At 31.4% G+C, this 22011-nt stretch overlaps 3 protein-coding genes across 4 annotated transcripts in view; 2 read left to right on the forward strand and 1 right to left on the reverse strand.

The window, feature by feature from the left end:
- Positions 1-6695: 6695 nt before the first annotated feature.
- LOC105226908 (protein twist) lies at positions 6696-11456 on the reverse strand. Of its 2 annotated transcripts, none has more exons than XM_011206033.4 (2): positions 9597-11455; positions 6696-7098 (listed from the first exon to the last, which is right to left on the reverse strand). In XM_011206033.4, exons 1-2 carry the CDS (start codon positions 11201-11203, stop codon positions 6843-6845), a joined length of 1863 nt encoding a protein of 620 aa, XP_011204335.2. In that variant the 5' UTR covers positions 11204-11455; the 3' UTR covers positions 6696-6842. The 2 variants fall into 2 exon arrangements, with proteins under 2 accessions (XP_011204335.2, XP_049309835.1); XM_049453878.1 differs by having other exon boundaries at positions 6959-7098; positions 9585-11456.
- A 3439-nt stretch (positions 11457-14895) lies between these two features.
- Positions 14896-16781, forward strand: LOC105226909 (uncharacterized). Its single transcript, XM_011206034.3, has 2 exons — positions 14896-15205; positions 15872-16781. Exons 1-2 carry the CDS (start codon positions 14911-14913, stop codon positions 16651-16653), a joined length of 1077 nt encoding a protein of 358 aa, XP_011204336.2. The 5' UTR covers positions 14896-14910; the 3' UTR covers positions 16654-16781.
- Positions 16782-18833: 2052 nt separating this feature from the next.
- Positions 18834-22011, forward strand: part of LOC105226913 (protein king tubby) — a 110089-nt gene continuing 106911 nt past the window's right edge. The window contains exon 1 of the mRNA XM_049453883.1: positions 18834-19126. The gene's annotated coding sequence lies outside the window, so the exon portion shown is untranslated. The remainder of the gene's footprint in view (positions 19127-22011) is intronic.

A 22011-nucleotide genomic window follows, 5' to 3' on the forward strand; every position in this document is an offset into this window, starting at 1 on the left:
TTTTTGACTTAGAATCTAACAGTCTAGAGTCATCTCTAGACTACCAAACTCATATGTTTTCATTATCCAACATCGGCGAATCATCCCACATCCTCAATATGATAATTTTGGTAACACGAACTATTTTAGAGACATTAAGTATTCGGCAGGCGTCGATATCACTACGATATTCAATGAAGTTTCCGAAAAATGACCTCCTTTAAAGGTACCCGATTCGATTGGTGTATGTTTTTAGACCTTAGGATCAGTGTTACTTTAACTCTTCGGTGCCTCTGCAGCAAAAATAATTCAAGTCGGTTTGCTGAAAAGTCGATAGCAGTACGAGCAGTGTTGCTTTGAAGTGATTCGGTATCGATTAAAAAATCTCAACTACTTATCAAAATGTCCTCGTACATACATATAGAAACACATACATACATATACATATATGTATACTATAAAATTCATTAGTCGGTCTGGGTGTGGTCTACGTCCGCAGTAGCAGATGTTGCAGATGTCGAGCAAGCAATTAAATCTCTAGAACTGTATAAACTAAGCCAGAAGAATACTCCTATATAAAGTAGAGGCGGTATAAAACTCGAATATAGTTAGTAAAGTTAATTTGTGGCGGTCGTTTTATAAACGAAGCATACAACCGATACAAAAAAATCTTTCCTTTACAAACAAAGACCAGCAAAAATATTTTTTTTTACGAAATGCAAATGCACATATGTACATATGTACATAAATACTCGTACATTTGCCGGAGTTCTACATGGAAGTTGTTTTGCATTTCCTCATTGCGGTTCCGGCACGATCAGTTCAAATGCATGAGTAGCATTACAACTTCCATTAAATTTAATGTCAGAGGTATAAATTTGCCGCTTTGAAGCACCGCTGCTGTGATACACATATGTACATATCTACATATACATAAGTATATGTATACACATACATATTTATTCACTTATATACAAACCTACTTTATGTTTATAAGAATTCATTCCGGCACGAAGTTCCAACTATTTACAAGCGACTCTTCGCTTCAAGCACCTCAGCCAACAAGCATTCAGTTCTCACAGCTCGTAGCTCGTGTCCTTTTTTTGTCCCAATATGATTCTTAACTCAAACTCAGTGCAATTGTTTATAAATTACACCAACACAATAGCCTGTCTTGGACTTGGCACAATTGGCTACCATATGTGTTAACAGAATAGGCTCTTGAGTTGAGAGATTCCTCACACTTGTGGAAACAGCGTGTAGTCCGCAAGTCTGTTGAACACTTCATACAAGCAGCTATTCAACAATGGAAATAGAAATATTATTGTTATACAAGAAAACACCCGAAGGTCGTAGAGCATATGTGAACTGTTTACCCAGAAGAGCTTGTGAGAGCATTTGCAGAGAGAGAAAGTCCAAAATCCATAATAAGAATGCGAAGATTTTGCTCCTAAACAGAAAAATTAAATATTTTGGATCTGAAGTCCTTTACAAGTTTTAGTTGTAATATTAATAATAGAGCAATTACCAGAGAATCACTGATCTCTTTTGAAAAGTATAGATGTGGCATGTTTCCTGAGCTTCGTCCAGTCGAATCGTTACGATTACTAGCATATTTACATATTATATATTCCACTATATATTGTAGCCTATAGTTCTGCGGGGAGTAAAGTACCACAATGAAACTCTATTTCGACCATATGCTATTTATTTCGTTCTTATGCTAGTCTCTTGGTTTGAGTCTGATTTTTTGATTTACTTGGATATTTAGAGGTCCATCTATCTGCTTCCGTTGAAACGGAACGGCCTTCCCGTCGGTTACCAGACAATAGCGATCTAGTTGACTGTTCCTGGATCTCGTTGTTGTTATGGTTGTTGCAGCGGCAGAATTCTGCCGAGTTGACAGTCCTTGGTCGGCTAGAAATCCGGGTCCGTTCCGGTTACGTAGACAAGACTGTCGTGGGAACGTCTCCGAACATGCCTGAGCCAACCTCACTTTCTTTTGAGAATTTCGGCCCACAGAAGTTTTTGGTTTGTACGTGATCATAAATCCGTGTTAGAGACGGTAAGACGAAATATAAGTCTGTATTAATGAAAAAAATCTATCAGAAGTCTCTTAAAAACCCCTTCTTAGCCCCAGCAGCAAAACACACGTCCAATTTTCTTTTTCTAGAATGTAATTTTACTACCTTTTTAAAACTAATTTTACCTTAGACGGTCTGTAGCCTCTGTTTCTTGACATGAGTGAACCTACGCCGGAACTTATAGCATGGATACGTCTAGCAAAAGTTCCTCCGGCAAAGAGAATGAGATCCTAGTATAGACGAAGTTGAATAAAAGTATATGATTCAGCAGTTTATCCTATCTTCTTTCATAGAAACCCAAGATGATTGCAACCCTATAGAGAGCTGCGTAGTTCGTTACATGCCTGGAACAATAAACAAAATTTACGTTCCCTCGGTGTTTTCTCACCGTCCATTCAAATAAGTTTGAAGGTGGTTTGAAACAGCGTCATCGTAATTAATCTAGGAATAAAGATAAAGCTTAACAGTGTGGCCTTAATCACTTTATCTTCTAGGTAGTTGAGATTCAAAATCTTAAGTCTGAAGGCTTAATATAGGCTAAGTAATCGTTAGGTCTCTCTAAACTACTTTGCTAAGAACTCTGTCAAATACTCGTAAGCTACCTTCGTAAGCTCACCTTCTATCTTCCAGTCTAAGCATTGCTAAGTCCTCGCAGTTGAGTGCTTAGCTTCTAATTCCTAGATAATCGAACAGCTGTTTGCAGTTTTCAGGGGCAAACCGCGAAGCAACGAGCAACCACTTCTGCTTAAGGGTACATAGTAGCTAGAGTGCAAGAGCTAAACTGCGCAATCCCTGTATTGAAGAGTCGAAAGCCTTGGTAGCGGCACTGAACTGAGATGACAAAGAAGCTGAGCAAGCAAAGAAGCAGTGCCATGAAATTTGATCAAACCTAAAATATGGACATGTCTAATTTTTTGTTGTTTCTTTTTCGGTTAGTTACATGGAAAAGTGAAGGGGGACGATCTAGTTGTCAAGGCGAAACCAATTGATTACACTGTGGGTTACTAAGTAAAGGCAAGTACATGAGTATGTATGGATGTATGTGATTTTGGACGCTACTTGTCATTTTGAAAAAATACTTAGAGATTTCTTTATTTAAATATATGTATGTACTATATGTTGGTTTGTATGTATGTATATTGGCATTTGAAATTAAAAATTTACATGCGGTTTATAATTTCATATTAGTTATTTGACTTTGAAGTGTTAATATATGTATATACATAAGTATATATGTAAGTATATGCATATTTTGTATTTGTATGTACATATGCGTGTGTACTCATAAATCACTGAGGATGCCTGCTAAAGGAAGCGGCGTTTCCAGAGCATAATTTTTATATATTTATCCACAAATTTTTTACACTTGCCTGTATGTACTTTTGTATGGGTGGGTAAGACTGCTTACACATTCATAAGTATATTTACATACATAAATATTCAGTTATATATGTATACCCAGTATTATATAGAGTATATTTAATGACAGCCGCGCACATCTGTGTCTGTCAGTACACATACACAAACATCCATATACATGTGTACAAAAATACATATGTATGTATATGCTTAAATTCGTATAAAGCAGCACTTGTGAAGTGACATCAAGTCCATTATTGACTCGTAAGAAGCGCTCATCGTGGCTTTACATTGTATGTACTTATATTCTGGAGTTTAAGAAATAAAATTGTAAGCTACTGTGGTGGTGTCTTGCCTGCTATTGACATGTCCTGACACCAGACTCAGAGTTCATGGGAATTATTTTACATGATTTTGGTACTCATTGAGGAGTCAGACAATTTTTAATACAAATTTGAAATATGGAAATAAAGAGTTCGTTCTAGTGACAATTTACACCTGTGATAACAGAGTTGCTTTAGAAAACGAGTGAGGAATAAATAAATAGTTTTTGAAATAAAAATAACTTAAAATAAAAGAATATAAATATTAAAAAAAAAAATTAATAAAAACAAAGTTGTGAAAATTAAACCTACATACATACATATACACACATAATTTTTTTTAATTGATTTCGGTAACAAAACCAATTTATAGTGCAAAATAAATTTGAATTTTTTGTTTTAAAAATTGTATTTATATATTATTTGTCATTATTATGTATATTAACTATTTTTGTATATTTTTGTTATACTTTAAATATACATACATATTTGTTAAATATGTTTTTAGCAATTTTTTAACAAAATTTCAAACCCTTATGCTTATACTCGTATAAAAAGGAAAAAAGGAGGCAAATTTTTTAGTAATATTTAAAAATAATGTTTTTATAAAAATAAAGTAATTTTTTTTGAAATGGAAAAAGAATCGATTAACTAAAAAATACAATATTTTTCGTGAAATTAAAAATTTATATTTAAACAAAAAAATAAAAATAAAAAAATGTTTTTTTTTTTGTGAAATGAAATACAAAAATATTTATTATTAATTCAAAAATATAGTATAATGGAATTATTATTTAAAAAAAACTGAAAAAATATGAATGGTTATTAAAAATATATATTTTTATACGTATCTACATGTTTTTTGTGAATATTAAATTAAAAAAAATATTTTAATTAAATAAAATTGATTATTATAAGCCTGATAATTAAAAGTTTTCAAATAAATACTAAAAAAAATATTTTTCCTATGAAAAACAAGTTTTTTTTTTGAAAAGTAAATCATATGTAAGTAAATGTAAAATTATTTTTAAAATAGAAAACAAAATGCAAATAAAAAATTTATCAAGGAATATTATACTTTTTGGTGAAAATAATTTTTAAATGAAATTTATAGTATAAAATTATTAGAAAAAAAATGTTTTTTTGTGAATAATTTGTTAATATCAAATTTTAAATATTTAATATCTAATAATATTAATTAATAAAAATAAATTATTAAAAAAATAAAATTTATTATTAATTAGTAAATATGAGTTAAGTAAAAATTAATTTTTATTAATTATTAATTTAATTTTTGTGAATAATAAATGAAAAATAATAATTTTTAATTAAGTAAAAATTAATAATTAAGAAAAATTAATTTTTAATAATTATTAATTTAATTTTGCGAATAATAAATGAAAAACAATAATTTTTAATTAATTAAAAAATTAATTTTTGTGAATAATAAATAAAACAATAATTTTTAAAAATTAATAAAAAATAATTTAAAAATTAATTAATAATTAATAAAAATTAATTTTTACTTAATTAAAAATTAATAAAAAATAATTTAAAAAATTAATTAATAATTAATAAAAATTAATTTTTACTTAACTCATATTTACTAATTAATAATAAATTTTATTTTTTTAATAATTAATATTTATTAATTAATATTATTAAATAATAAATATTTCAATTTTGCTATTAACAAATATTCGAGAATTCAAATTGTAATAAAAGCACTAGATAAATTATTTTTCACTTAATGTTCGCTATCTTTGTTTTCATTTAATTTTCAATTGCTATTTCAATAATTACGAAATAATAATGTTGGACTGAGAATTAATTAATTTGCTTATATGGTAAAGTTAAGCTACTTCGGAAGAAAGCCGCGAAATTTAAGAATTAGGTTAGGTTACTCAGGTAGGCTACTCGGATAGACTGCTCGGGTAAGTTCATTAGCCACGTACAGACTAGTTTTGGTCCTTAGCGATGCCAGATGGAGCGCCGTTCCGTAGTTTATGAAAAGTAGTCATCATTCAGTTCAGAATGTCAGCGATTGACGCGAACTTAAATGAGTTCTGTGGCCTCACTATCAATATCTCTACCAGCTCCATTCTGAAATTGCCGCCAGACTGTGACCATTCCAATGAAGTTTTCCACTCATGTTTCTACAATATTTCCTATTAATATTGTATTTTTGATCTACCGCAATGCGCATGACTGTTGCAGTTCTGCCTCCCGATAGCTCATTCTATCGAAATTTACCTTCCATGCTGTGCTTTTGACCAATAATAAAAGAAACCTCTCATATTGAAACAAAATTGAGTATTGGTTTTAAATTGTTATGTATTAGTTATATATTGGTTATATCTGACAGCGGGGGGGTTTAAATTTTATGGTGCAGTATATCGTCACTTAAAATGCAAAACAACGTATGATCAAAAAATTCGAAATTAAGTTTTTATTGCTTACGATTCACTAAAATAAAAGCATACAATTTTAAGCTGCTTCTATAAGACCAATAAATAAACATTTATCAAAAACTCCCATGATATGAGTATATGTGGCTAAAAAAACAGTAAAAAATTAAAAAAAAAACTTTAAAAAATCGTAAAAATTATAAAAATTAAAAGAACTAAAAATAAAAATAAAATTAAAAACGCCAAATAAATTCTTTCTTAGGTATACATTTCTTTATTTTCATTTCGTTCGATACCTAATTCTATTCATACATAGATAAACTATATATAGTATACCAAAAAATACTTAAACAACGCATATTCGCCGTAGTACAAAAATATTTAAATTATCTTTACATAAAAGCCGTTATAAATATGAACCTTGGTGCTTTGATCAACTACAAACTAAGCTAGATACTTAATATCTAATGGAAAGTTCAAATTCTTTCGTCCAAAGACTGAGAATACTATAACAATATACATATACATACATACATACATACATACATATACCTAATATTTCATACACCACAAGTTCACTTATACACTAAATGTTGCAAGTGTAGAAACCCCAATCTCAGTTGAAAATTCCAACAAATTTCCTTTGAAATTTCAAAAACCAAAAAACAAGGCGAAACTGTTAATTTATTCTACGTTTTATTTTGTGTGTCACCTTCCATACGCCAAACGCCAAATAAGTAACTGAGCTTTTCCGGTGGTATCACTGAGGCGCCTGTGGCGCGCCGCAGCCCCTTCAGCTCGGACTCGGTGCCATTGGTGGCCGCATTCAAGATCGACGCCGTGCCCAGCGGCAGTCCATTATTGGCGAGTATGCTCTTGCTGTCCATCGTTTTGAGGAGACTTATCTCGCTCGTGGAGAGCACGCGACACAGAAAATCAATATATCTGCAAAGGGAAAAAAATGGAGCAATAGTTAAGCCATAAAAATATTATTAATTTATACGCATGCGCGTGGCATGGTGAGTATTATGTGTTTCAGAAGTAGGTAGGTGGGGAAAATTTGCAATTTCTGGGAAAAATTCGGCGGATAAGCGATAATGGGAATGCCCCTCGTTTGGGTTTTACTGCGTTCGGCGTATTTTCCGCTCGGCGTTTTGGTAAAACTGAAGTTGTTTGTCGCTTATGTACATGTACATACTTTTCTACTTTTAAGTGTGTGTGTATTGAAATGCAAATGAGCTGTATATACATACATATGTGTTGGAGTGGACTTTTACATTTTTTAAAAATACTGCTTTATAAAAAATATATTTGTATTGATGTGAGTAAGTGGGTCTTGTAAAAAATAGGCAGATAATAATATTATTTTTCTTTTTTGTGGAAAGAAATAATAATTTATTAAAAAATAATTTTTTATTTATTCAGTGGAAATAAGTGTAATTTAAACTCGAATTTGTTAATGTAAGTCAAATGTTATTTAAAAGAAAAATTTTATATTCAAAAATTAAAAAAAAAAAAATAAATAAAAAAAACTATAAAAAAATTTAATTATTTTAAATAAGAATTAGACTGTACAAAATATTAAAAATATACACCACTATATATCAGCAAAATTTTAACAAAAATAATTTGCCTTTTCACAAATATTTTAAATATATTAAATACATAAAATATTATATTTTTTGTTAAAAATAGTTAAATTTTTCAAACATAAATTTATATCATTTTAACATTAGTAAACTATATTCATATAAAATCCCAAAAATATTTTTTTTTAATTTTTACAAAATATGCTGTTTTATTTTAAAAACCACCAAACCAAAAGTTGAAAAAAAAATCCAAAAATAAAATTATTTCGTTTTAACCAAACTAATATATTTTCTTTAAATATAAAAAAAATCGAAAAAAGTACTTAAAATTTTCCACAAATAAAATTATTTCGTTTTAACAAAAATAATATATTATCTTTTAAAAACCCAAAAAAAATTTCGAAAAAATTAGTAAATTTCACAAAAATAAAATTATTTCGTTTTAACCAAACTAATATATTACTTTTTAAAAATCAAAAAATTTTTTTTTTTTCAAAAAATTAGTAAATTGCCCAAAAATAAAGTTATTTCGTTTTAACTAAAATAATATACTTTCTTTTAAAAATATTTTTTTTTAAGTAGTTAAATGTTTCTAAAAAACAATTATATCGTTTTAAAAAAAATTTATTTTTTTCTGTCAAAACCAACAATTTCTTCGAAAAGAGGTAAAAAACCAAAATTCAAATTTCAAGTAAAAAATTATTCAAAATTTGCAAATATTATATAATTATTTACTTATTTAACTAGTTAATTATTATTTAATATTAAAAAGCTTAAAAATTCAACCACTTCCCTCCCTTCTCTCTTTTCCCGACCTCAGATCACACGTAAATTATTTTTCCTTTCATTTTTGTTGTTTTATCTGTCATTTCAAATGCTAAACTTTTTTTGTTGCTTACAAAAATTATCTGTCATGGTCTGAAAGCAGTCACGTTAAACGTTTGAATTTCGAAAAATGACAAAATGCGAGATTGGGTAGCTTGACAAATATTTTTGATGAAATGTAGTGCACCGCTCAAACGAATTTTTCAAAATTTTGCATTATTTTTAATTTTTTTTTGTTGAACAAATTCTCTTTTTTATTATTTAATTTGCATCAATGTTAAGGTGGTGTTTCCACTATGTCAATTTTTTTTCTTTTTTAGTGAAAATTCTGCACAAGTGCTATAGTTTTACTAAAAAAAAGTTGATGTTTACTTAGTCAAATTAATTTCAATTTTTTTTCAATCATTTTTTTAATTAAAAAAAAAATTAGAAAAATTAAGTTAAGCAAATTAAATTAATTTTTAATTTTCTTTTCCAAAAATTGTTCACAATTTTTTTATAGTTATTTTTTATTAATTAAAAAAATTCAGAAAAATTAAGTTAAGTTAATTAAATTTAATTTTTTTCCAAAAATTTTTCACATATTTTTTTTCAATAATTTTTTATTAATTAAAAAAATTCAGAAAAATTAAGTTAAGTCAAGTTAAATAAATTAATTTTAAATTCTTTTTTTCCAAAAATTGTTCACATATTTTTTATAATTATTTTTTATTTATTAAGAAAATTCAGAAAAATTAGTTGTTTTAAATTGTTTTCCAAAAATTTTTCACTATTTTTTTTTAACAATTTTTAATTAATTAAAAAAATGCAGAAATTAATTAAATTTAATTTTTTTCCAAAAATTTTTCACATACACCTTTGTATAAAATATTTGTCAGCCCTTCGCCTACACAAACAACTCACAAACACCTTCATTTTGCAAACACTTTCTAAACATTACAATAACACCATGTAAACCCGACATTATACACACAACAAACTTTTCCCTTAACCACATTTAGCCTACCCACTGCTTACCACGCCACTCACCTGGTCGCCAGCTTCAACGTTTGTATTTTGCTCAGCTTATCGCTCGGCAGTGTCGGTATGATCTGCTGCAGCGCCTTGAACGCGTCGTTCAGGCTCTGCGTGCGCTGACGCTCGCGCACATTGGCCATAACGCGTTGATTGTGAAACTCATCGGCATCCTCGGAACGGCTGGATTTTCGGCGCGTACGTCGCCGCGGTTTGCGAAAATGTTTCGCTGACGTGTCTGCATTGTCGGACAACGAGTCCGCGCGTATGTCCATCAAATCATCGTTGGCGTAATCATAGCTCGCGTCGCAGTTCTCATGATTATCGCCATTTATGCGCATAAACTCCAAATCATCGCCTTCGGAGTTGTTGCTCTTCATCGAGTGCGCAAAGTCATAGTGTTGTGCGAGGCTCTTGCCAATAATATGCGGTGCCTGCGCGTGGACTTGGCTTAGCGCCGCCGCCGTCGTCTCGTGTGCGAGTGTGTGTGTTAAATCCTTGCCGATTTCATGTTTTAAACTGAAAATACCGTTAGTTGCGGGCACATTGTGCGGCGGCGATGTTGTTGTTGGAGTTGAGGTGTGTTGCAGCGAGTGTTGTTGTTGTTGCAGTGATTGTTGCTGTTGCAGTGCTTGCTGCGTAGCTTGCTGTTGGTGACTTTGGTGCTGCTGAGGTTGTTGTTGTGGTTGCTGTGGTCCATGCGGCAGCTGCTGTTGATAGCCGTATTTGAAATTATCCACACTATTCTCACACATTTCCCGCGCGGCGAATTCGAACTGTGTCGCGCCGCCGCTGCTGCTGTTGCTGTTGTTGCTATTGCTGTCCGCATTGTTGTTGTTGGGCCCGTTGATATTCGAATTCACATCCGACACCGTTGTTGGCAGATAATCCAAGACAAATCGCGGCGTATCCTGCGCGTGCATGAAGTGCGCTTGTTGTTGTTGTAGCTGCTGTTGTTGTTGTGGTGGCTGCTGTTGCTCGTTGATCAGCTGTAAATGCGGCTTCTTAGTCTCGCTCATAAGCTCGTGATCCGTGCTCTCGTATTCACCTCTATTCCGCTTGTGCGCACCTACCAGCTGCGCCGTCACGCCGTTGCACGCGCCATTGTGCATATTGTAATTATTATTCAATTCTTTACCCATATTTGTGGTTGTTGATGTTGAGGCGCCAGCGATGTGCTCCGACGCGTTTTGTCCAAAAACCAGCGGCGTTGTGTTGGCGCTGCAGTTGCTGAGCATTTCCGCGCTTTGCATGTGATAGTCGGTGGAATCCACCTCAGCGCCAGCGGCGCCGTTATCACCATAAGCGAAATCCGTTGGCTCCACTATGTGACGTTGTGTGTGCATCGCTGGAGGCTGTGTGGGCGCCAGGCGCGACGCCTGCGCTCCATTTGCGCTGTGATAAAACGAACCGCTGAGCGTGTGTTGTTGTTGCTGCTGTTGTTGTTGTTGATGTTGGTGTGCGACAATATCCTGTTGCATTTGCATGTTGTGCAGATATTCGTAAGCTTGTGGCTCCATTTTGATCAATTTAATCACATTGTCCTGCATGTCCATGACATGCGGCATCGGTTTGTAGCTGATGTCCAGCAAAACTTTTGGCGAACTCGGGCGTATGGACATATTCCTAAGTGAGTTCTTTTAGCACTTCACCGCAACTTAAAGTAGTAACGTTTCGATACTTAAATTTAAAACGAAAAATATTTCGGCAATTTTTTTTCTTTACTTAAATTAACACTAGTTTTATTGCTATTTTCACATAAACACACACGCACATATGTATTTTTGGAAAAAAAATCAAATTTCCACTTTCTCGCGTGAAAACAAACCAGTTTACATCCTAACCCGCACAGGAACGTAACGCAACTAATGCCGCTATGCCGAAGACAACTCAAAATAGCAATGATCGGCTGCAGTCGCTCCCACATTGTTGTTGTCGCGCATATACCGCTTGTTTGCTGGTTTCACGAAAGAGACAACTGTATGGTGTGCGTGCGGTAGTGACGTCATCAAACGCATACTCCTACTTTCAGTTCTCCACCGCATTGTACGCACCAATCAACGTTGAGCGCAGATCACTAGCCACACACACAGATAAACATGCCTGACAGTGCGTGTGTGTGCATGTATAGAGAAGTGTAGATACATATGTACATATATACAAATATTTGCAAGAGCAATTAGTAAGATATTTTGTATAAATGAGTAAGCCATTAACTTTTTCCAAATAATTAGTGAGAGCTTAGCTAAAAATTTGCAACTCGGCCGGAATACCCAGCAGCAAAATGTACTGGTACAAAATTAAATCCGTTATAGAGGTAAAAAAATCATTATATACAGAACAGGGTGTGCGACGAATTTTTACCCTTAACACGTAGGAGGAAACGTCGGAGAGCCTTTTGAATTTTGTTTTTTATTCGGGCTGCCAACTATTAACGAATACAGTGAAATTCCCCATTGCGGACAGTCCTTATAGCCGGCCATCTCCCATAACTGGACAAATTTCATGAACACAACGTTTTCATTAATATTTTCATACAACCAACCATCACCGGACAAGAAAACGTTCTAATGACCGGACACGGACACTATTTTGGTAACACTACGTTCAATATATCTCTGTTAAACGAACAGGGCTTCATAAAAACAAAAAAAGAAAACTTTATAGTTCCCGTTTTTTTAAATCTCATTAATTTTTGGAATTTGGCATCAGATTTTTATCAAGAACAATATACAAAATGATCATTGACTTGACTTGCGCAGGTTCTCGGTGGTTCAACGGCAGTTAATAGGATAATTGGCTTTTATTCAATCATGGCTGACCCGCATTTTTAAGTTCAATAGAAATATATTTCTCTAAGAATACATTTTAAAAACTCGTTTTTGACACGCCGCCATATATTGTCAGCTCTCTTAGTCGAACAAAAACACTGCGAAGGTAGTGTCCGGTTATGAGGAATTTTGAATATTTAAGAAAATTTAATTAATACACTATGGGTACCAAACTATACGGATTTAAAAAGATGGCACACAATAATTTTTTTGATAAGGGTTGCCACTTATTAAAAATTTTCTATTCACAATTACCATTGACTAAATTTTAAAACTACAATATCGATATCAAAAACACTGAAATGAAAATAAATTATTATATTAATTAATAATAAATGTAAGAGTTGCCACCTATGAAAAATTGTCTTTCAAAATTACGTTCGACTCAATTTTAATACTACCTTAATGCTATCGAAAGCAAATGGAATGAAAAGGAATTATTTTGAAAAAGTGCTTTGTCAGGGTTGCCAACAATTTACTAAATTATGTACATTAACACTGTCCAAAAAAAACATATTACTACGTTATTGGTCTCAAAATAAACTCATTTCAGCTTACAAAACAAAATATTTCTGAAAAGTGTTGCCACCTGTTTAAATTTTTATTGAATCCATTCAATACAATTCTTGTGACTACGGCAGTGATCTTAAAACAAACTGATTTAGAAAGCTTCCAGATCATAATATTTCTGAAAAATGTTGCCAACTGTTTAAATTTTATGACAACCATCCAATCCAATTTTTGAGAAAAACACTAAAGGTCTTCAACTAAGATTTAGAAAGCTACAATTAAAAAAAAAAAATTATAAGCGTTGCCATAACTTTGCTTCTCGGGTTTATGATTTGGAATCCCTTTTGAGTCCTATAAACATACATACATACATATGTATATGTCTAAATTTTTACCGAAAACAAAGAAAAGAAAGTGTCTTTGTACAAATTATACCGAATATTGTCGAAATTGATGAGGAAATTTCATTTCCTCCTCTCTTCCATTTACCAAAATACTCTTTTAAGCGCTACGTACATTTACAGCCCGTCTAAACTGCATGAGCCTAAAGATATGCTACGCTTATGAGCAGCATTTGCTAATATTTCCTTGAAGTGAAAATAATGTTTCAGTTACAGCTCCGGTTAGTTTTATATATTTCTATTTGCAATTATAAGTTTGTTCTATTATTTCTTTATAGTGAATATTTATCTTAATAGCAAATAATATAATTAAATTAAATAAAATGAAATCTTCAACATATATTGTTCAAATACCAGTTAACCATACTTTATTGCCCGCCACTGTAAAAATGTGTGCTCCCGAAGGCAACACACGTCGGTGCTTGTACCCGCTAAATGTTTGGTTGCTACAAAAATAACAGAAGTTTGAGAGGTACTGTGTTCCTGCACTTGCGGTGAAAGCAGATATTTATTTAAAAGCCGTTGATTCAGAATTCCTGTGCATATTTGTAACATATAAACACATATGTATATTGACATACAATATATATGTACATGTATATATATATGTATATATGTGCATAAGTACAGACATACAAAACAAAACAATATAAAATTTAAACCGAATGTTTTCCTTGCAATGTTTCGTATATGTAATTTTGGTTATCGGTTATAAAAAACTAACTAAGTAATCGATTAAAGAGCACTTGTTCATGTATACAAATGTGTACGTATTTATGTACAGTTGCACACAAGCCAGGCAAACATTCTAGCGATGCGTACCCTGTCGGAAATTTTTTAGTTTCTATCAACACTTTAGTTTTTTTATTATAACAAGGCTTTTTATTCAAAAATGTGAATAAACAAACGAAAAAAATATTTATATTAATTATAGCAGCAAAAGCTTAACAAACTAACAATTATGAAGAGCTTTTTAAAAGAATAATTTTGTGAAAAAATATTTAATCTATATATGTATGTATGTACATACATATGTACATATGTGTGCAAACATATATTTTGTATTTAAAATAAATTAAAATTGAAATTTTCATTTAATTTTTTTTTAGCTTAAACTTTACACAGTTAATACGCATATACATACATACGTATGTATTTGACATACTTTAGTTTTTTTTTAATAATAATAAGTTCTAAAATTATTAATATTAAAAAAAATACATATTACAATTATAACATTATATATTTTTTTAAATTAAATATCTTTTAATACAATTTTTGATTAATTAATTGATTTTTAACACAGACATTTTTAAAACAATGCATTACTATTAAAAAAAAAATGTTAAGAAACTATTATTTTATATTCAAAAATTATATAATGTACAAAAATAACAATGCGAAAAACTCTTAACATCACCGAAAAAATGTCTACAGGGTACCCACCCGGCATTGCTCACTCCACATAATACCTTCGGTTAGTTTCGGTCGCCACACACTATGTTATTGCTAACAACAGCCTGTACTCATACCAAACATTTACGTATATACATACATACATACATATATAAATATGCACATAAATATATGGCATGTATTTATAGAGCAGATAAGTATTCACGAGTGTTTCGTTCTCTCGCGTTCGTATCAACACTATCCGTTGGCATTTGCGTTTATCGCGTCGTCTGCGAGTTCGCTGACATCGAAAATAACGCAGTGGCCGCAGTATTGTCGCGCACAGCAATGGAGAAAGAAGATTTCATAGAGGAAGTACGCAAGCGAGAATTTTTATGGGATAAGAAAAAGATACCATTGGGAAGGCAGCAGCAAAAAATAACCGATGAACTCTGGCAAGAAGTGGCTGACGCTTGTAAAATAACGAGTGAGTACACAGTGCAATGCATAAAAATATATTTATTGTAGAAATGTAGTGTATTCTTAAGTTTGTATACAAAAATAAATATAGCGAAGTCAGAGATTTTCATTGAAATAACTCGTTCGGCGTTTGTACGGCATATGTGAAGACACAGAAATGTGTAAGGCTAGGTAAAAAACATCACTGCGAGTAATTATAGGCGCTTGATGAGTGTATGGCGTGGTGGGTAAAAGAAAAACGCATAAATGTCGCGTTATGCGTATATACATACATACATACATATGTATGTACTTATGTACATATCGACCAATTGTGTTATCGATTACTTCGTAGTTTGCGGAGAACAACTTTGAGTGTTTGCAGATAATTTGCATGCGCGTGCAAGCGTGATACCGTTATCGCTGGAATTTTTCGAATGCGTTTTTGAATACCTACTTATGTGTATGCACGCACATACATACTTATGTACATCTATAAATAGTTTTACCCGCGAAATGTTTATCGTCGCTTCAATGATAGCGACGGAACCAGAGCTAAATTTCGTGCTTAAGCTATTATACATACATACATATGTACATACATATACATATATATGCATATAGTGCCGTTATTATTACTGTAGCTAAATTCCAAAATTTTAACCACCTCTTTTCTACTTTGCACCAATTTCAGAGTCCACAGCCAAGATTAAGTGGCGCAGTTTACGCGATCAATTCCTCAAGGAATTAAAGAAGGTGCCAGTCTACACCAGCGGCGATAGTTATTACATTGACGAGCGTGAAAAGCCGAAATGGACACATTTTAACAGTTTAATTTTCTTGCTTAACACCCACACGCCCCGCAAACAAGTTATTGATATTAGGCCCGAATCGATAATTGATATACGTTCGTCCGATTCGGTGCACAGCTGGGATGAGAGCAAAAGTCAAATCGAAGATACGCCACCCACATTAGAGACGTCTGAAACGACCAACACATACAATCACTTTCCCACCATACGGAAAGTTTATACGCTGGACGAGGAACTTGAGAATGCTAACTCGTGTGTAACCGAATGGAAACATGAGCCCGCGGAAGCGAATGCGTGCGATGAGGGTAGAGTACAAATAGAATATGAGCCACCACCTTTTGTTGCGGTCGCACCACAAATGGTAGATCCGAAATATGCGAAGAATAAGCGTGGCTACACAAGCAGCGCCGAGGAATACGGCGAGTCGGCGGCCGCACAACTGCACGATGAACTGTACAATTGTCCGAGTAAGAAAGCAGCAATTGAGCCGGACAAATCGATTGAGCTACGAACGGCTGCCGAGTCGAATGAGGATAATGAAAATTTACTGTTCTTTCGCTCACTTTTACCTTATATGAATCGCTTGGATATAGTGCAGCAGTTGCGGGTGCGTACGCGGTTTCAGGAGATTTTAATGGCGGAATTGGATGCTACCAGACACTAGTGATGAAGATCAAGGAATCAAGCAGATTTCACAAACCTACTCAAATTATATGAATTTAAATTGTAAATACAAATTTTTTTTAATAATACCAGATATTATGACTACACCCCTTACTTGCCACATTCGTTTTTTTTTTTCCAAACCACTAAAATCTTTACTTAGACGTACTTATAAATTCATTATACATTTTTTTTCCTCACATAAAGTTGTTGAGTTGATAGTCCTTGATATCCCGGTTCGCCAAGAATCGGCTTCAGCTACGCTCGGGGGTCCGAAAAGTGGCGGTGCGGAATATAGTAAACCTCTCAAATGGCGATGGATCGGCGCGTTTGTTTATTCTACATAACAAACCCAAAGGGAGGACTACTTTGCAGCATTGTTCCACGCACTTTAAACACAATCGGATCTGGGTCCGATTCGGTTACGTATACCCAACTGCTTGGGAAGACGACCGCCAAGAATGGGCTTCAGTCACGTTCCAGAAATGGCTATCCATGTGGATAATGTGACAAAAGTCCTCGAACTCGTATCGAAACACAGCCGATTGAAGGTACGGTAGATAACTGAGTCAATAGACTTCTCAAAAGTGGAAGGTCGAGCAAACGCGCCGCTTGTTCTTTACGACAAACCCAACGAGAGGACTACTTTGCAGCATTGATTAAGGCACTTGAAGACCAATCGGATCAGAGTCCACACAGCCTTGGAAGACCGCCAAGAATCCGCTTTATTCAATCTCGAGCGTCCCAAAAGGGTTATCATGGTGGATAGTGGGACAAAAGTCCGTGAACTAGTATCGAGATATTGCCGATAGAGGCTGCGCTAGATAGCAGAGTTAATAGACCTCGCCATACAACAAACTTAACATTGTACTACTTTGCAGCATTGTTTGACGGATAGAGTTTTTACGTCGTTTTGTGACCGCCTTTGAGCTATAAAAGTTGAAGAAAATCTTAACAGCCAGAAAGGTGATGATCAACGTTATCTAAGTGGAATAATTTACAACGCCTGCTTGGGGACGACGAAATATAGTCTTTATTTTTGGATTGAAACCGAAAAAAGTTCTCTTCCACCTTACCAATGCATTGGCTCAAACCTACACCGTGCTGATTTACAAATTGGTTGAACTGCTACAATTCAAAGAATTCCTCAAATTCGGTTTGTGCAATTTTTTCATGATTCCAAACATGAACAAGTCACTCTCCTAGCAGAAATTAGACTCAAGTAAGAGATTATTGCTGCCACCTCCAGAAAACATTTTTTGTAGACTGGTTAACTTCTATTTGTCTATTAAATTGTGGTCAACTTAACCAGGACTACTTCTTTCAGTAAAAAACTTTTTTCAACCATATCTTAACTCACAGTTGGCTACTAACCAGCCATTGAGAAAACGGTCCCAACTAAGTGGTGCCTTCAATTTCTCTACAAATTTTATTCCGAAGATCTCAGCTTTATCAGACAGTCCTCACTATTGCATGTCAGTACAGAAGAACCAAGCTGCCTTATCGACGCAAACTTCTTACGAGCGCTTACCCACAAGACGACTACTTTGTATGCCGTGCAATAATAATAAATGCAACGCTGTCTACCAAATTTTACAGTAATGCCGAGACGCATATAAAGTTGCACGCGAGCGCATGTATGTATGTACATATGTATATGCTTAACCCCGGTTGAGTATGCATTCGGCTGACAGTTGTTTTTGCGACGATGTGCAGTTGTTGGTATTTTTCAAAGTCACAGCTGCCGCGTGGAATACAAATGCAATGCCGTCAAAAACCAATAACAACAACAACAACAATATCAACAACTTGTAAGTATACTAAAAATATGCCATTACTATGCAGACTGAGTACATGCCTGATGGGAGTGTGCAGCTGAGCGCGCAGTGGTTCACTTGCGTAGAAAAAATGAGACCTCACTAAAGCCGTTAACATTTAATGAGTGCTTTGCAGACTGTTAAAACAGCTGTTTGTTTATTTTATTTTTTAACAGTGTCGTCGTTTGCAGCGAGCGGCTGAGCACGTGAGCGACTTATGTTAAGGCGTGTTATTATTTTTATTTGTATGAGCGAAAGAGTGTGAGTGCAGCGAGAGTAAATAGCGTGTGCTGTTATTAACATTTTCTCGCAGTTATTAACATTTTCGCGCAGCTATTAGTCACTGTTAGGCGGAGAGCGCATAATAACGACTGTTTGGGATTGAGGGTTGAAAAGTGCATGTCACACCAATACAGCTGTCGCTGCTGCCGACAGGATATTCGACCAGCCAGGATATTTTGCCTTCAGCAGCAGGTCGTGCGGTCGTCGACAGTTCAACTTCAGTTTGCTGTGCCACTGCAACATTCAGTCAGTTCAACGCTTTGTGGCAACGTGTGCGGCTGTAAAAATTTCGTCTCCGTTAGTTAGTTCAATTTCAAAACGGCAACGTGCGGTTGTTTTCAAAACTTAGAAGAGAAATTTTGATTTTTTTCAAAGGTGAATTATATTAACGTGTTATGTTTAACGTAGAAAAATTTATTTTTGTTCAAAAATGCAATGTTTTTAATTTCGTTGTGGTTGTTGTCCAAATTAAAAAAAAAAATGCACAAGTGACGTCATACTTTGCATTCATAAGCAATTTGTGCCAAATTGTTTTTAGCATTGCATTGTTAAACTAAGCGATTTTGCTGGCGAGTGTCTTTGAAAATCATATTTGTAATGAGAATTTGTGAAAATTGCTGGCAATATGCGAATTGGCAACTGCAACCACAACAAAGGTGACAACAAAACAACTGCAGTGGCAAAAACAAAGTGTGTGGCAAAAATTTAGCAGCAAGCCACGCGAAAGTGAAAAAACACAGCGATATTTGTATGTGTTTGGTCGTGTGTGTGTGTATGTTGATAAGATCGCGTTGTAGCGGCACTGTGAAGTATTTTACACCTTTTCTAGGTTAAAAACCAGCTAACGAGCTAAAAAAGGAGAACGGAAAATATACATATATGCTGTTGTAAATTAAAAATTATTATAAAAAAGAAATATTACTTTAAAAGGTGCAATTTTAACCAAACTAAAAATAATTAGAAAAAATTTAAAAGTAAATAAACTTATTAAAATACCAAATAGTTTAAAAATATAAATTTTATTATGTGAAACTTAAATGAAATAATTTTTTAAACAATTTAACAAAAAAAAATTAATAAATAATATACATAACATTTAATATTTAACACATAATATTAATAATAAAAAAAAATAATTATAAATATATCAATTATTTTATTTTGAAATTTAAATGAAATATGTTTTTTTAATTATTGGACAAAATAAATTTTAATCATGGAAAAATAAATATTTAAATAAACATATAATATTAGTAAGGAAATTCAAAAAATGTATATCAATTATTTTATTCGTGAAATTAAATAAAAAAAGTTTAAAATTGGACATAAAAAAAAAATTTTAGTAAGTGAAAAAATAAAAATGTTATAAAACCAACTAATTATAATTTAGAAAATAACTTGTAATACATTTTTTCACATACTAAAATGTTTTTTTTGTCCTGTTATATATAAAAATAATAAAATACCGAATACAATAATAATATAAATTATTCTGTTATTAAATTTAAATTAATTAGAAATAATCTCGAATATTTTATTTTTGAAAATAAAATAAAACAAATTTTTCAGTAAAACAATCAGAAAAAAAAACAATTTTAATATGTGAAAAAATAAAAAATAAACATTTAATAGAAAAAACTATTTTATTTTTATTTCTTTTTTGTTATATTATAAAGAAAACAAAAATATATAATGAGAAAACTAAAATTTAAACATTATACTATAAATTAAATAAACCAAAAAAAATTAAGTAAGTAAAACATAACAAAATTAAAAAAACCACAAAAAAATATTTTGGGAAATTTTCAAAAAGTGCATTATGATTTTTACAGAAGAATATACATATGTATATAGAAACAGTTTTAAATTTAAAAAAAAAATACTCTAATCTTTTTAAATTATAACTAAAAAAATTGAAAAAAAATTGGAAAAATTAAATAATAAAATAAAAATAAAAAATCTTTTTTTTAATAAAATAAAAATAAAAAATCTATTTTTTTTTTAATAAAATAAAATAAAAAAATCTATTTTTTTTTGTATTTTGAAACAAAAAAAACAGAAAAAAAATATAGAAAAATTAAAAAAAATAATAATAATTATATAGCTAGATGCAATTAAAGAAAAATTATATAATTTAAAAAATATATATATAATTAGATACGATTGAAAAAATTACGTAATCGGAAAATAAAAAAAAAATAACACTGTGAAAGTAAAAAAAAATGTTTATACAAACCAGAAGAGAATTTATAAAAAAAGTTTGAAATTTCCAAAAAAAAATTAAAACCAATTAAAGTTATAATTTGTAAAAACTTATAACAAAAATATAAAAAAAATTATCATCAGAAAAAATTAAAAAAAATTTAAAAGTTTATAAAAATATTTATATATTACAAAAACCAGATGAATATTATAATATTTATAGGACCACTTTCAAATTACAAAAAAAAAAAAAACAAAAACAATTCAAATAATTAACTATTAACTACAAGATTATAAAAAAATTTATATGTATACGTATATACATATAAAATCAGAAAAAATTTAAAATTTTAAAAAATATTTACTAAAACAAAATGTATAGAAAGAGTTGACAATTTCTAAAAAACCATTAAAAACTGAAAATATAATTAAAAAACTTTATGTAATCAGAGAAAAAGTTAAAAAAAAATTAAATTAAAACCTTAAAATTATAGTTTGGCAAGTACAAAAATTGAAAAAAAAATAAAAAATATATGTATGTACTCTAAACAAAAATAAAAATGTATATAATCAGAAAAAAATTAAAAAGTTTATAAAAGTAAGAATGCTTCAAAAAATATTTACCAGAGGAATATGTAAAAAAAAATGTTTATACAAACTAGAAGAAAGTTTATAAACAAGTTTGAAATTTCTAAAAAAAAATTAAAAACTCTAAAATTATAATATAAAAACCGAATTTAAATAATCAAAAAAAAAAATTTAAAACATTGCGTGAAAAAAATAATAATAATAAAATGTAAATATTTAAAAAAAATATTAATATTTTGCAAAAACCTTCATTAAAAATAAAAGGTTATCGAAAAAAATGATTAAAGTATTTAAAAAAACTGTGAGCGTTAAAAAAATATTGTTAGCAAATACCCTAAAAATATAAAAAATTGTGCAATATAAATTATTAAAAAAATGTAAATTAAAAAAAATATTGTATTAACAGAAAAAATTAAAAAAAAAGACTGAGAACGTTAAAAAATTTATTTGGCAAAAACCTTACAATTCTA

This window comes from Bactrocera dorsalis, chromosome 3 (genome assembly GCF_023373825.1).
Source record: "Bactrocera dorsalis isolate Fly_Bdor chromosome 3, ASM2337382v1, whole genome shotgun sequence".
NCBI lineage: Eukaryota > Metazoa > Arthropoda > Insecta > Diptera > Tephritidae > Bactrocera > Bactrocera dorsalis.